The sequence below is a fragment of the Gossypium raimondii genome, unplaced genomic scaffold (genome assembly GCF_025698545.1).
Source record: "Gossypium raimondii isolate GPD5lz unplaced genomic scaffold, ASM2569854v1 Contig00319, whole genome shotgun sequence".
Classification (NCBI taxonomy): domain Eukaryota; kingdom Viridiplantae; phylum Streptophyta; class Magnoliopsida; order Malvales; family Malvaceae; genus Gossypium; species Gossypium raimondii.
The window spans coordinates 15001-28988 of record NW_026291419.1 but is presented as its reverse complement, the minus strand read 5'-3'; the positions used below and the strand labels follow the sequence as shown (position 1 = coordinate 28988).

The window sequence follows — 13988 nt, the reverse complement described above, 5'->3', positions numbered from 1 at the left end:
AAAATTATTACAGATATCAATTGACTCAACAATTGGATCGTTGGAGTTATCGTATTATTAGTCTCGGGTTTATCTTTTTAACCATAGGAATTCTTTCGGGAGCCGTATGGGCTAATGAGGCGTGGGGATCATATTGGAATTGGGATCCAAAGGAAACTTGGGCGTTTATTACTTGGACCGTATTCGCGATTTATTTCCATACCCGAACAAATACAAATTTGGAAGGTGTAAATTCACTTGTGGCTTCTATGGGATTTCTTATAATTTGGATATGCTATTTTGGGGTCAATCTATTAGGAATAGGTTTACATAGTTATGGTTCATTTACATTAAATTAACATCTAATTGAATTGAATAAAGAGGCTAGGCCTAACAAATACTAACACAGGACGGCGTATATATTATATATAAGTATAAGAAAACTTATTGTAAGCTGTCAAGAACCTTTTGAATCAAGTAGTGGAGCGATTCAAAGGTTCTAACAAAAACAAAAGATGTCTGATTAAAATTCAATTTAATGCTTTTTACCTTTTTGCTTAGCAAAACTTAAGAGAGAAAAAAGACTTCTTTTTTTTCTTTTTCATTGTACAACGACCAATTTTAAAAACCATAGGATTCCTTTTTTATTTTTTTTATTCATGAAAACTATCTATAAAAATAATTATATAGAATAGTTTCGACCTTCTCACCTGATAATGAGAGGACGAAATCCGGATAAATACCAATACCTAGTACTGGTAGAAAGATAGAGATCGAAACAAATAACTCTCGTGGTCCAGAATCAAAAAAATAAGAACTTGGAGCATTAAATAGCTTGTATCCATAGAACATTTGACGTGACATAGATAATGAATAAATAGGAGTTAATATCATTCCAATTGCCATTACGAAAGTAATTAGTATTTTTGGCATTAAAAAATATTTTTGGCTGGTAATTATTCCAAAAAAGACTATCAATTCTGCAACAAAACCACTCATGCCCGGTAATGCAAGAGAAGCCATGGATAAGATACTGAACATCGTAAATATTTTGGGAATCGAAACGGCCATTCCGCCCATTTCGTCGAGATAAACAAGACGCATTCTATCATAACTCGTTCCTGCCAAGAAAAAAAGTGCAGCACCGATAAAGCCATGAGATATTATTTGTAAAATAGCTCCGTTGAGTCCCGTATCAGTTATCGAACCAATTCCTATAATTATGAAACCCATATGAGATACGGAAGAATAGGCTATTCTTTTTTTTAAATTCCGTTGACCAAGAGATGTTGAAGCTGCATAAATTATTTGCATTGTACCCACTATTATCAACCAGGGAGAAAATATGGAATGCGCATGGGGTAATAATTCCATATTGATCCGAACTAATCCATATGCTCCCATTTTTAATAAAATTCCGGCTAGAAGCATACAAGTACTGTAATGGGCCTCCCCGTGGGTATCCGGTAACCACGTATGTAAGGGTATAATCGGCGATTTGACAGCAAAGCAATAAGAAATCCAATATAGAATATTATTTCCAGTGCGACAGGATATGATTGATTAGCTAATGTTTCAAAATTTAATGTTGGTTCATTAGAACCGTATAAACCGAGACCCAAAACTCCTATTAATAGAAAAACGGAACCCCCTGCAGTGTACAAAATAAATTTTGTAGCCGAGTACAGACGTTTCTTTCCCCCCCACATGGATAGAAGTAGATAAACGGGAATTAATTCGAACTCCCACATGATGAAAAAAAGTAAAAGGTCTCGAGAAGAAAATGATCCTATTTGACCACTGTACATTGCTAGCATCAGGAAATGAAATAATCGCGAATCTCGAGTAACTGGCCAAGCCGCCAAAGTCGCTAAAGTGGTGATAAATCCTGTCAGTAAAATGGGCCCTATAGAAAGTCCATCTATTCCCAATCTCCAGTAAAAATCAAAAAAATTGATCCATTTATAATCTTCCGCCAGCTGGATTAATGGATCGTCCAATCGGAAATGATAACAAAATGCATAGGTTGTTAGAAGGAGTTCGAAAATGCATATACATATTGTATACCACTTCATTAGCTTATTTCCTTTATGAGGAAGAAAGAAAAGTAAAGAACCTGCAGATATTGGTAAAAATACAATTATTGTTAACCAAGGAAAATAATTCGTGGTAAAGACAAGATACACTTGGACCAGAAAAACCCGTGCTCAAAAAGGTTTTTTTTGAGCACGGGTTTTTTCAGTAAAAAAAATCAAATGGATTCAAAATGTATTCAACTAGGGTTTTCTGGACCGTATCAATAAGCTAGACCCATACTTCGAGTTGTTTCATGCCATAAATAAACTCGAACGCTCAAGAAATCCGTTGGACAAGCGGATTCACATCTCTTACAACCAACACAATCTTCTGTTCTTGGAGCGGAAGCAATTTGCTTAGCTTTACATCCATCCCAAGGTATCATTTCTAACACATCGGTGGGGCAGGCTCGGACACATTGAGTACACCCAATACATGTATCATAAATTTTTACTGAATGGGACATGGGATCGATAAATTTTTGAACATCATAAAATTTCAATCTAGTAAACTTGTAAATAAATATAGTTAAACACCAGATGAATCAACGATTTACCAGAAATTTTCTAATCAATTTCCTTCGGGATCAACTCATAAGAAAGGACCAAGATACTTTGATTTCTTACGTTTTCGAAAACATGATGTAGATTCCAACATATTGTACATGCTAATTCAAATTGGTGAATCTTATAATTTAATATTATTAATATTACTTATTCAACAAAGTTGATTGATTGATACGCGTTGATTTTCTGTTACGATAAATCGAGGACACAATAGCTGATCCAATAGCTGCTTCAGCGGCTGCAATAGCTATAACAAAAATTGAGAAAATATTTCCTTTTAATTGCCGACTATCAAAAAAATCAGAAAATGTTACAAAATTTATATTAACCGCATTCAGTATAAGTTCAAGACACATAAGAGCCCTAACCATATTTCGACTCGTGATCAATCCATAAATACCGATAGAAAATAAATAGGCACTCAAAACAAGTATATGTTCGAGCATCATTGACCAACTCCTTATCAATTTCGATTCATTATTAATATGAACAATAATTCAACAGATTTGATTGACTAGAGTATAACAAAAAAAAAGAATCTATTGGAAATATATCGAATAAACGAATTTCTATTTTATACACGAGCAATATTCAAATAGAATTCAAAGAAAATGGATGCGATAAGACAGAAAAAACAGAAAAAGGTTTCATTTTGATTGCTTGCTATTCCTAGTTAGAAAGATTTATTACTGACGAGCCACAGCAATTGCACCTATCAAAGCAACTAAAAAATTATTGAAATGAATTCAAATGGAAGAAAAAAATCGGTTGCTAAATGAATTCCAATTTGTTGACTATTACTTATCAAATCTTGTTCTATAATTTGATTTGATCTTGTAGTCCAAATAATCCCGTACCATGATGTATCTAATATAGTAGTAATTAGCGAAACAAGAATACTTGTACAAACCAACGAAGTAAGGCCATTCCCAATGGTCCACAGATTAAAATCTTTATAATATTCTGAACCATTCATGAACATCACAGCAAATAGGATTAAAACATTTATGGCTCCCACATAAATAAGGAGCTGGGCAGCAGCTACAAAATGAGAATTTGAGAGAATATAAAATAAGGATATACAAACAAGAACCAATCCCAATGAAAAGGCAGAATAAATTGGATTGGTAAGTAATACCACCCCAGGCCTCCTAATATAAGACCCGATCCCAGAAAACTAAAAGAAAATCGTGTATTGGTCCAGGCAAATCCATTCTGTGTAAAATAAGAGATAAATAAATCGAAATGCTTTTCATGATCTTATTGACCTGACCAGAATTTTTTTATGATACGTTCCTAATTGAATAAAATCCTAATCTATTAGGCGTGAATTGCTCTAAGCACAATTATTGGACAGTTTCGTTTTTGATTCTTTTTTGTTTGTTCAAAAGAAAAGGGTATTTTGTTTTTTGAAACTATATATTTCGAAATAATTACGAATATATTAATATAGTTTTATTTTCAATAAAAAGGAATCCGAAATTCTTATCAACCAGTTAATTTGTAATTGAATTTTTATTTATTGACCAAAGGCCTCATTCTTTTTTTAATTCAAACCAACCAGTCTTTTAACTTAAACCAAAACGGAACCTTAAAAGAATGAATGGGAAATTTCTCTTTACTTTAATAGAACAGGAGGTTTACTTACTGAGTTTTTCTTTGAATTGAATTCAAAATTGTTCGAATTGTATAATCGTCAATTACTGACATTGGTAAACGGCCCAAAGCAATTTGATTATAATTCAATTCGTGACGGTCGTAAGTAGAAAGTTCATATTCTTCAGTCATTGATAAGCAATTTGTTGGACAATACTCAACGCAGTTACCACAAAATATACAAATTCCGAAATCAATACTGTAATTAAGCAATCGTTTTTTTCGAATATCCGTTTCAAATTTCCAATCAACAACGGGTAGATCTATAGGGCATACACGAACACATACTTCACAAGCAATGCATTTATCAAATTCAAAATGGATTCGTCCGCGGAAACGCTCTGATGTGATTAATTTTCATAAGGATATTGAATAGTTACGGGTAAACGATTTGCGTGGGATAAGGTAATCATGAAACCTTGACCAATGTACCTTGCTGCTCGGACTGTTTGGTGGCCATAATTCATGAACCCGGTTACCATAGGAACATATCGTGAATATCTATGAATAATTTTATGTTTGTTTCTTTCTCTTGTTTGAACCAAGTCATGAATCTCATATTCTTTTTTTCTTTACAGTGAAAGAAGTTGGAAAGAAGTTGTTAATAATAGATTACCCAGAGAAATGGGTAAAAGAAATTTCCACCCGAGATTTAATAATTGGTCCATTCTTAACCTAGGTAAAGTCCATCGTGTTGCGATAGAAATAAACAAAAACAAATAAGTTTTAGCTAATGTAATAAAGATACCAATTGTCGTTCCAATGATTCCATTTATTTTATTTATTTCAAATAGCTCAGGGACGAATACATACGGAATGGAAATATTCCAACCCCCCAAGTAAAGAACTGTTACAAATAACGAAGAAAGTAATAGATTTAGATAGGAAGCAACGTAAAATAAACCAAATTTGATACCTGAATATTCGGTTTGATACCCTGCTACTAATTCTTCCTCCGCTTCTGGTAAATCAAAAGGTAATCTCTCACATTCTGCTAGAGAAGAAATTAGAAAAACGATAAACCCTATTGGCTGACGCCACAAATTCCATCCCCAAAAACCATATTTTGATTGCGCCTCAACTATATCAACTGTACTTGAACTGTTAGATAATTATAGTCGATGATACCATCACTGTTTACATCGCTAGTCCAAAACCGTACATGAGATTTTCACCTCATACGGCTCCTCGTGGGTCACAAATAAATTTTAGGACCGAATCAGTATTATTTATCTTCGTATGGTTGTAGAATAGATAGAGAAAAAATAGATTGGAAGGTCCAAAATTATACCAATGGAATTCTGTCTGCTATATTCTGAAGAATAAAAAATAAATGCTTCTGAATTGATCTCGCCCGTTCATAATTTCAAGTTGAGTAATAACTTAAGCCTTCAATAAAATACTTCTTGTAGAATATCAATAGATATTTCAACCCATTGTTTTCTATTACGAAAAAAATGAAACATTCCATTAGCTCATAAATCATGACACGGATTAGATCTCTCTATATCTATGAAAGAAAGAAAAAAAAAAGATTTCTTTTTTATTCTTTATTGTTTCTTTTTCGTTCCTATTCTGCTTTCGGATCTGATAAAATCACGAATGGGGCTTAAACTAAAAAATAGTAAAGGATTATTTCGTTCCTGATAGTCATTACTTTAATCGGCAGATAGGAGGATACTCTGGACCGGAATCATGGGGAGTACTGCCTAGTCATTTCTACGAATTTAAAGCCCCAATTAGTATTCTTTTTATGTTATCCAGAAGTCTCTTTTTATATAATTTACATAATCTCCATTACCAATCCTTTATGTATTTTGGTGTTCCTAACCATCCACTCGTTTTTTGTTCAATCCCCCGTTTGTTTAGCAATACATGTATGGGAATCCATACAAAGGATAGCGAAAACTCTATACGGTTGATCTTTTGAGCCCGCTTCAAGCTAGATTGACTAATCAACCCGTCTTGGGGTAAAGACTTCTTCCGCTTACGTTTTCTTCCACTTACCTCTTGTACATAGGAAATGAGATTCCATTTTTTTGTTTAATTTACTGCGAATTTATAAGCTGCTTTCTTTCACTCATATATAACTATCTAATTTAGTTTATCAACTCAACTTATTTTCTAGAACGAAAGGAATAGGTAAAATAAAAGTTTCTATTTCAACGAATCGCACGTAGAGATATTGATAAAACACATAGAGTTAATGGTATTTCATAACTAATCGATTGAGCAGCAGCTCGCAGACCACCTAAAAAGGAATATTTATTATTTGATCCGTATCCTGACATAAGAAGTCCAACGGGAGCAATACTTGAAATGGCAATCCATAAAAAAATACCGATATTGAGATCGGCTAAAATAAGGCGAGAGCTAAAAGGAATTACTGAAAAACTTAGTAAAATTGATATGACTGCTATAGCCGGTCCAATACTAAATAAACGAGTATTGCCTCTAGATGGAAGAATATTTTCTTTGAAAAGCAGTTTTGTTCCATCTGCTAGCGCTTGAAGAATGCCCAAAGGACCGGCGTATTCAGGCCCAATACGTTGTTGTATTGCTGCAGATATTTCTCTTTCTAACCATACAATTACTAGTACACCTATTGTGATTCCCAAAACAAGAGTCAAAATAGGGACCAACATCCATATGATCCCATAGACCTCTTTTAAAGATTCCAATGTGTAAAAGGAATTGATATCTTCTACTTCTGTCGTATAAATTATCATTTCAACGATCCACTTCTCCCATAATGATATCTATGCTACCTAGTATCGTCATAATATCAGCCAATTTCATTCTTTTAACTAACTGAGGAAGAATTTGCAAATTGATAAAACCCGGCGGGCGAATTTTCCATCTCCAAGGAAAACCGCTTTGATCCCCTATCAGAAAAATTCCTAATTCTCCCTTTGGGGCTTCCATTCTCGCATAAAGTTCTTGTCTCGGTAATTCAAATGTGGGAGAAGGTTTTTTACTAATGAATCGATATTCAAAATCATTCCATTCTGGATCCCTTTCTCGATCAAAGCATCGGATTTCTAAATTCTCATAGGGACCACCCGGAATTCCTTCCAGGGCCTGTTGAATTATTTTTATAGATTCCGTCATTTCACTGATTCGGACTAAATAACGAGCTAATGAATCTCCTTCTTTTTGCCACTGGATTTCCCAATCAAATTCGTCGTAACACTCATAATGATCAACTTTCCGAAGATCCCATTTGATTCCAGATGCTCGTAGCATTGGGCCGGATAAACCCCAATTTATTGCTTCTTCTCCACCAATAACGCCTATCCCTTCAACTCGTTCTAAAAAAATAGGATTTCGCGTAATAAGTTTTTGATATTCAACAATTCCTGTTAAAAAATAATCACAGAAATCCAAACATTTATCTATCCAGCCGTAAGGTAGATCGGCCGCCACTCCTCCGATACGAAAATAATTATGCATCATTCTCATACCGGTGGCAGCTTCGAATAGATCATATACTAATTCTCTTTCTCTGAAAATATAGAAAAAGGGGGTCTGTGCACCAATATCTGCCATAAAAGGTCCAAGCCATAATAGATGAGAAGCTATACGACTCAACTCCAACATAATTACTCTGATATAGCTGGCCCTTTTAGGGACTTGAATATTCCCCAACTGTTCTGGTCCATTTACGGTTATTGCTTCCGTGAACATAGTGGCTAAATAATCCCAACGCGTTACATACGGCAAATATTGTATAATTGTTCGGTTTTCCGCAATTTTTTCCATTCCTCTGTGTAAATAACCTAATATTGGTTCACAGTCAACAACATCTTCACCATCTAGAGTAACGATGAGACGAAGAACACCATGCATTGATGGGTGGTGAGGCCCCATATTGACTATCATAAGGTCTTTTTCTGTAGCTGATAGATTCATAAGTTTTTCCTCGATTCATTCTTACATGAATTGTTGAAAACGAAAACAAGTACATCAAAATGAAAATCTAATAAATCGACTAATTCAAAATTTGCAAATTAACGATTTTTTGATTCCCGAATATCCAACTCACCAATTAATTCTTTATAACGTATTTTATTTGTCTTTGATAAATAAGATAGCAGTCGTTGACGTTTTCCTAGAATTTTACGTAGACCTCTCTGAGATAAATAGTCTTTTTTGTGCAATTCCAAATGTGAAGTAAGTCTTCGTATCTTATTGGTGAAACTAACTATTTGAAATTCAACAGACCCCCTGTTTTCTTCTTTTTTTTCTTGAAAAATAACTGAGATGAATGAATTTTTTACCATAAAACCAAAAAATTTCCCCCTTTTTTTGAATGTGAATTTTACTGATCAGTAATAATAATACCAGTCATTTTGATATACACGATGATTTTAAGTTCGTTATGAACTTTATCATTTTTTTTTCAAATAAAATTAATCAATCCGGGTTTCGATTTGATTCGTATAGGGATACAAAAGAGTGAGAGATTTCTACAAAAGAGAAAATTTGAGAGTTCAAATAAGAGGATTTTGTTGATTCATTTGTCGATCTAATTGATATGTATGTCATTAAATTAGTATCGTGTATCAGAATAAAATGTAAGACAATCCTTGTGACCATCTATTTGTTTTCATATACCCGGCACGATACATACATAATATAGGGGAAAATGGACCATTAAAATGGACCATTAACGAATTTTCAGACGCGGATACATACGGATCCTTATCATACTGAAACGACTGCCGTTATTAGTATTAAACCAATATCGATTCATACAAGCTAAATCTTCTAATCGATAATTGGGCCAAAGAAAGAACTTTAATTTAATTAGTTTCTTTTTATCACTACCAAGATGTTTATTTTTAGTCAAAACTTGACCACAGTTTTTTACATTATTTAAAAATACTGCATTTCTATGCATACCATTTTTATCCCTTGAATTGAAAGAAATTCGAATTCGCAATTCTCGCCGGTGGTTAGGGGATAAAATATTTTCAGGAACAAACAAATCATAATGATTTTTGTCTTTATTTTCAGTCATTTTTTGATGTCTTGCAATAAATTCATAAAAATGATTTTTATCAATATAGTTTTTTTCTTGGTATCTTTGATTAATTTGGTGTTTATTTTTATGAACCAACAAAATACTTATAGTTTGATATAGAATAAATTGTCCATCATTTTTTACCGACAGACGAACTGGATCGATAATCAATATTCCTTTTTTCATTAGTTCTCTAAGAGTTAAATCCTTCTGAATCATCAAAATATCCAGATTCATTTCTCCCCGTTGAATAGAGGATATAACAATTTCGTTTGGATTTATCAGTCTAAGCAGGAGGCAATATACTTTGATATTATTGATTATTCTTTGATTTAAAGAATCATCCCATCTCAATTGAAAACGCAAATACCTTTTAGGAAGAAATCAAGCTCTGCTTCCGTGTTGCTCTTGTATTGCTTTTTCTTTCTACGTTTTTTTTTGTCTGATTTATCATAATCTTCTTCAACATCTTTTTCTTGGTTTGAGAGAACGGATTTAAAATTTCCTTGTTTTTGTGCATCTGATACAAGATCCCCTTCACCTATGGGTTCTTTTCTTCTTGATTTCGATTCTCTAATCCAATAATTTGTTTTTCGTTTGGTGCTATAAGGGAGTCCCTTTTTTATTTTCAATAATATTTTATTAATGTTCCTATTTCCATTAAAATTGAAAAGAAGTAATTTTATTGGTATGATCCATGGTTTAACCTTATATGCATTATATAGCAGCACAAATTCTGGGAAGAACCAAAGTTCTAGATTCGGTATAGGATGACTTAGTATTTCTTCATTCAGTCCCATCCAATCAAAATGGCTTCCTTTTTTATTGGATGGGTTGCTTTCTTGATCTTGATAAATTGTGAAATAAAAAAGGTCCATTTTATCAATTAGTTGATAATTCTTAACCACAGTCTTAATATTTTGTTACTCTTTGTACTGGTATCGACCCAGGACTCAATATCGACCTTATTTCTAAGACAAAATGAAGAATTCTCCAATTAAAAACTTTCTGTGCGAAAATTCCCCATAGCATCTAGGATATCGCCTTCTCCTAGATAATTATGGATAGGGATATCCTCAATGTATCAAAAAAATTTTGTTTATCCATGTTGTAATGATAAGAACTCTCTTCCCTCTTATTTACTTGGAATGGTGATCCATAAGCATACGGGTCCCTCTTATCTTGATAATTAATAGATTTATATGATAAAAAATCATATCCATAGTTTTTTTTTAAATTAGATTTTTTATATTTTTGTTCTTGATTCAGTTTATATTCTTGAGTCAGTAATGAGTTTGCTTGAAAATCATTTTTTTTTTCGTAATGAATTAATCTTTCTTTTTCATCTGAATCCCATTTTGTTAAATCTTTATTTTGAGCCAGATAGTGTTGATTGACTCTATTTCGCCATTGTCTTGGTACTAATTTTAGCCATCTATTCTGAACTAAATCGTATTGATAACGACTCCTTAACCAGTTTTTCCATTCATTCATTCCAGAATGCCAAACGATTTTCTGTCTTAACCCATAATGATGTCTTAATCTGGAATGAGATACTCCCTGTTCTTCAAAATAATCTTTTATTTCATTTTTAAGAAAAAGAGATGTTCCATGATATTGAAGGATAGGTTTGAATTTATAAAAACTAATAACTTGGGTTTGTGATAATTTGTAAAATACATATGCTTGTGAGAGGGAGGATAAGTCACAAAAAGCTTTTTCATTTTATTTCTAATACTAATATTAGAAAGTGAAGAAAGTGAGGTTTTTATAGTTGAAATAAAATGAGTTGTATTTTTAGTTGTTTTATTAATTCTTTCTTGATTTGCTTCATTATTGTGAATGAAGTTCTCAATGATTTTTTTTGTTGATTCAAGAAAAAGTTGGGTATTGGTTCTTGGAATATTAATGATATATAGAAGAATATCCATGTATATCTTTTCAATGAAAAATTTTATAAAAAATAGAATTTCCGGATTAATCGAATATTTCTTCTTTTTACTATTTGCCAAAATTTTTTGCTGATTCTACTATTTTATCCTGATAACTTATTTTGTTAGAACTACTATTTATTTCTTGAGTTAGAAATTCGTTTTTCTTCTCTTTTATAATTAGAATTTTTTGTATTTGATTTTTGATTGTGTTTGTTCTCTTAGTCAGATCTTTTATTTTTTTTTCTGTTAATGAATAATTTGTCCACGCCATAGATTGAATTTGAAGGGATGATTTGTGAATCATCTTATTACTGATTATCGAATCCTTTTTAGTTTCGCCCAATTCATATGGTTCTCTCAACCCAAAAAATGGAATTGGATTTATTTTTGAAAGTTCTTTTATTAGTCCCTTTAGAAATAGAATGCTTTGAGTGATCCATTTTTTTGTTTCTTTTGAAGCTTTTCGAAACAATTTCGTTTTTTCTTTTAAAATTGTTAAAGCTATAAAACATTTCGTTTTCCATTTTTTTCTTTTTTTTTTTAGTTCTTTAAAAATAGGCTCAAAAAACGAACGCCGTTTTCGAGGAGAGCCGAAAGGGAGTTCAGTTTCCATTCCCCAAACTGTTAAAAAGCAAAAATCATTCTTTTGACCTTTCTTTTTTTTCATTGGATCTTTATGAGAGGGTTGTAGTTTAAATCTGTGCCAAGGTTTCAGGCAAAAAGGAAATAGGATCTTTATCTGAATACCGTCTGTTAACCAGTTTTTTGGAAATTCTGTTTCGGATAATTGAACACCATTATAAGTGCATTTAACATGCATTTCTCGATTCCAATCCGTTAAATCCTCAGACCACTCAGGAAATTGAAATAATAACATACGGGCAATGTTTTTAACTATTATCAGTGAAGGTAATATAATATATTTTCTAAGAATTGATTGGGTTATTAACACGGAGCCCCTTATTACTTGAGCAAGTAAAAGACTATCCCAAGCTTCTGCTATTTCTATCCTCATTTTCTCTTCTCTTTTGTATTTTTCTCTTTTGGCCTCGTCTTTTTTCTCGATCTTTTTTTCTGTATAATCATAAATTTTTGATTCTTTGTTTTTACATATCCAATTTCGATATATTCGTTTCAGCGGTCCAGAAATATCAAAAGAAAAAAAGAGTGGTTTGTCTACTCTGTCCAAAAAAAGGGGGGAATGTACATTTGCTTGAAACAGCTCCCAAGTAATTGTTTTACGCCTTTGGGCACGCATGGAACCTTTTATTATGTCGCGCCGAAAATCCGATTGTTGCGAATAGCGTATCAAAGCCACTTCGTCTGTTTGATCAGGATCATTAGCATCCTTGGTATTAGTATAAGTATCGGCGTTTGCCTGGTTATTAGTAAAAATCACGACGCGCTTGGATTTTCTTGAACGAATTTCATGCTCTGCTGTTACATTTTCCTCGTTTTCGCCCTCCTGTTGTTCTAAATCGTCGATTAATTTGTATGACCATCGAGGAACTTTTTTACTTATTTCTTTTATTCCAATAGATTTTTTTCTAATTGTTTGATTGTTGGGATTAGTTATAACTATATTGAATAAAAATTTCAAAATTTTGACTCGATCCTCGGAATCGATATTTCCCTGTTCATCTTCTGTCAATGTCAATAAAGAGAGTTCTTTTTCTGTTGCTAATGATTTTCTATTGAGTGTATCTAGTGTCTGTTCAAGTTCGTGATAATCAGTAGTAAGAAGTAGAGCATGAATCTTATTTATACAAAACGGATCCGTGTTTTTTTTTTTATAAGTTTGATTTATGCTTAAAGGAGAACCCCATTTTTTGATTCTTCCGCGGTAGGGTCCATGCAAGAAAGGATCATATAGTTTAGGCAAGTATTCTCTTTTAGTTTCATTATTAGAGAATCGAGTCCTTTTTTCAAGTATGCCCAGATCAAAAGATTCCTTATCTAAAGATTCGACTCTTTTTATAAACTCTTTACTCAAATTTCTTCTTTTTAGTTCATTGATAAAACTCCAATCAGTATACAATTCATCAGAAAACAATTTTTCTGGTGTGAAAAAATATATTTTTTTTTGTATCATTTCCCCAAAAGTTGCTAAACTGGGTGGATACGTAAAAGATATTTTTTCTTTTCCATCACTTTGACATGTATAAAAAAAATATTGTGACATTTCATTTTTTATAGCATTTTCAACCCGGTCATTTTTTATATATCGCAAAGGTCGATTCCATCGTTTAGAATCAAAAAGAAGTGTCACAAGAGGTTTTTCAATCCATAATAAATATTTATCTTCTTTTTTTTTTAATATTTCTAACTTCGAACTTTCTTGATTCCCATCCAGATAAGAAGTTTCATAAACCGGTCTATTTTTATAGTATGTCTCTTTAAAAACAAAGTGGAGTTCGCCCTTTCTTTTTTTTTTTTCTTTCCAGTCACTCGTAGCTTTTCTGTTTCGTCCATTTTGCTCGGATCCACCTCTTCCTCCGAAAAAAGGTAAGAAGAAGTATTTTCTTCGGTCCCCTGTTTCTGGTTAGCCCCTCCCCCTTCGGAAATAGTTTCTATTTCTATGTTTCTTTCTTCCTCACTTTCCCCCACTTCTTCCGTTTCGGAAATTCCTTTCAGTTTCTTAGTTAGAATGGGTGACGGTATTCTGCCTAAATAGTAAACACAGGTAATAAATAACAGAATACTAAAGATTCGAGCCATAGAATTTCTAAATTCTGATACAAGATACTTATT

At 32.6% G+C, this 13988-nt stretch overlaps 3 protein-coding genes across 3 annotated transcripts in view; all 3 read right to left on the bottom strand.

Moving 5' to 3' along the window:
• Positions 1 to 564: 564 nt before the first annotated feature.
• Positions 565 to 2262, bottom strand: LOC128038813 (NAD(P)H-quinone oxidoreductase chain 4, chloroplastic-like). The gene is given in 2 exon segments (XM_052627435.1): positions 565 to 1533; positions 1536 to 2262. Coding segments are annotated over 2 exon segments (1407 nt in total). The 5' UTR covers positions 2055 to 2262; the 3' UTR covers positions 565 to 645.
• A 3385-nt stretch (positions 2263 to 5647) lies between these two features.
• LOC128038814 (NAD(P)H-quinone oxidoreductase subunit H, chloroplastic) lies at positions 5648 to 8189 on the bottom strand. The gene has a single exon (XM_052627436.1). It carries the CDS (start codon positions 8187 to 8189, stop codon positions 7008 to 7010), a length of 1182 nt encoding a protein of 393 aa, XP_052483396.1. The 3' UTR covers positions 5648 to 7007.
• A 472-nt stretch (positions 8190 to 8661) lies between these two features.
• Positions 8662 to 13988, bottom strand: part of LOC128038812 (protein TIC 214-like) — a 13464-nt gene continuing 8137 nt past the window's right edge. Inside the window, 10 exon segments of the mRNA XM_052627434.1 lie at positions 8662 to 9680; positions 9683 to 9859; positions 9862 to 9926; positions 9928 to 10228; positions 10231 to 10380; positions 10383 to 11030; positions 11033 to 11266; positions 11269 to 11328; positions 11331 to 13661; positions 13664 to 13988. The exon segment at positions 13664 to 13988 is cut by the window's right edge and continues 8137 nt beyond it. Of these exon segments, the coding sequence (XP_052483394.1) occupies positions 8947 to 9680; positions 9683 to 9859; positions 9862 to 9926; positions 9928 to 10228; positions 10231 to 10380; positions 10383 to 11030; positions 11033 to 11266; positions 11269 to 11328; positions 11331 to 13661; positions 13664 to 13988 (5025 nt within the window). The 3' untranslated portion in view covers positions 8662 to 8946.

What these genes read in the sequence shown, in the direction of transcription:
- LOC128038814 (XM_052627436.1), bottom strand. Translation starts at nt 8,189, where the DNA reads ATGAATCTATCAGCTACAGAAAAAGACCTTATGATAGTCAATATGGGG.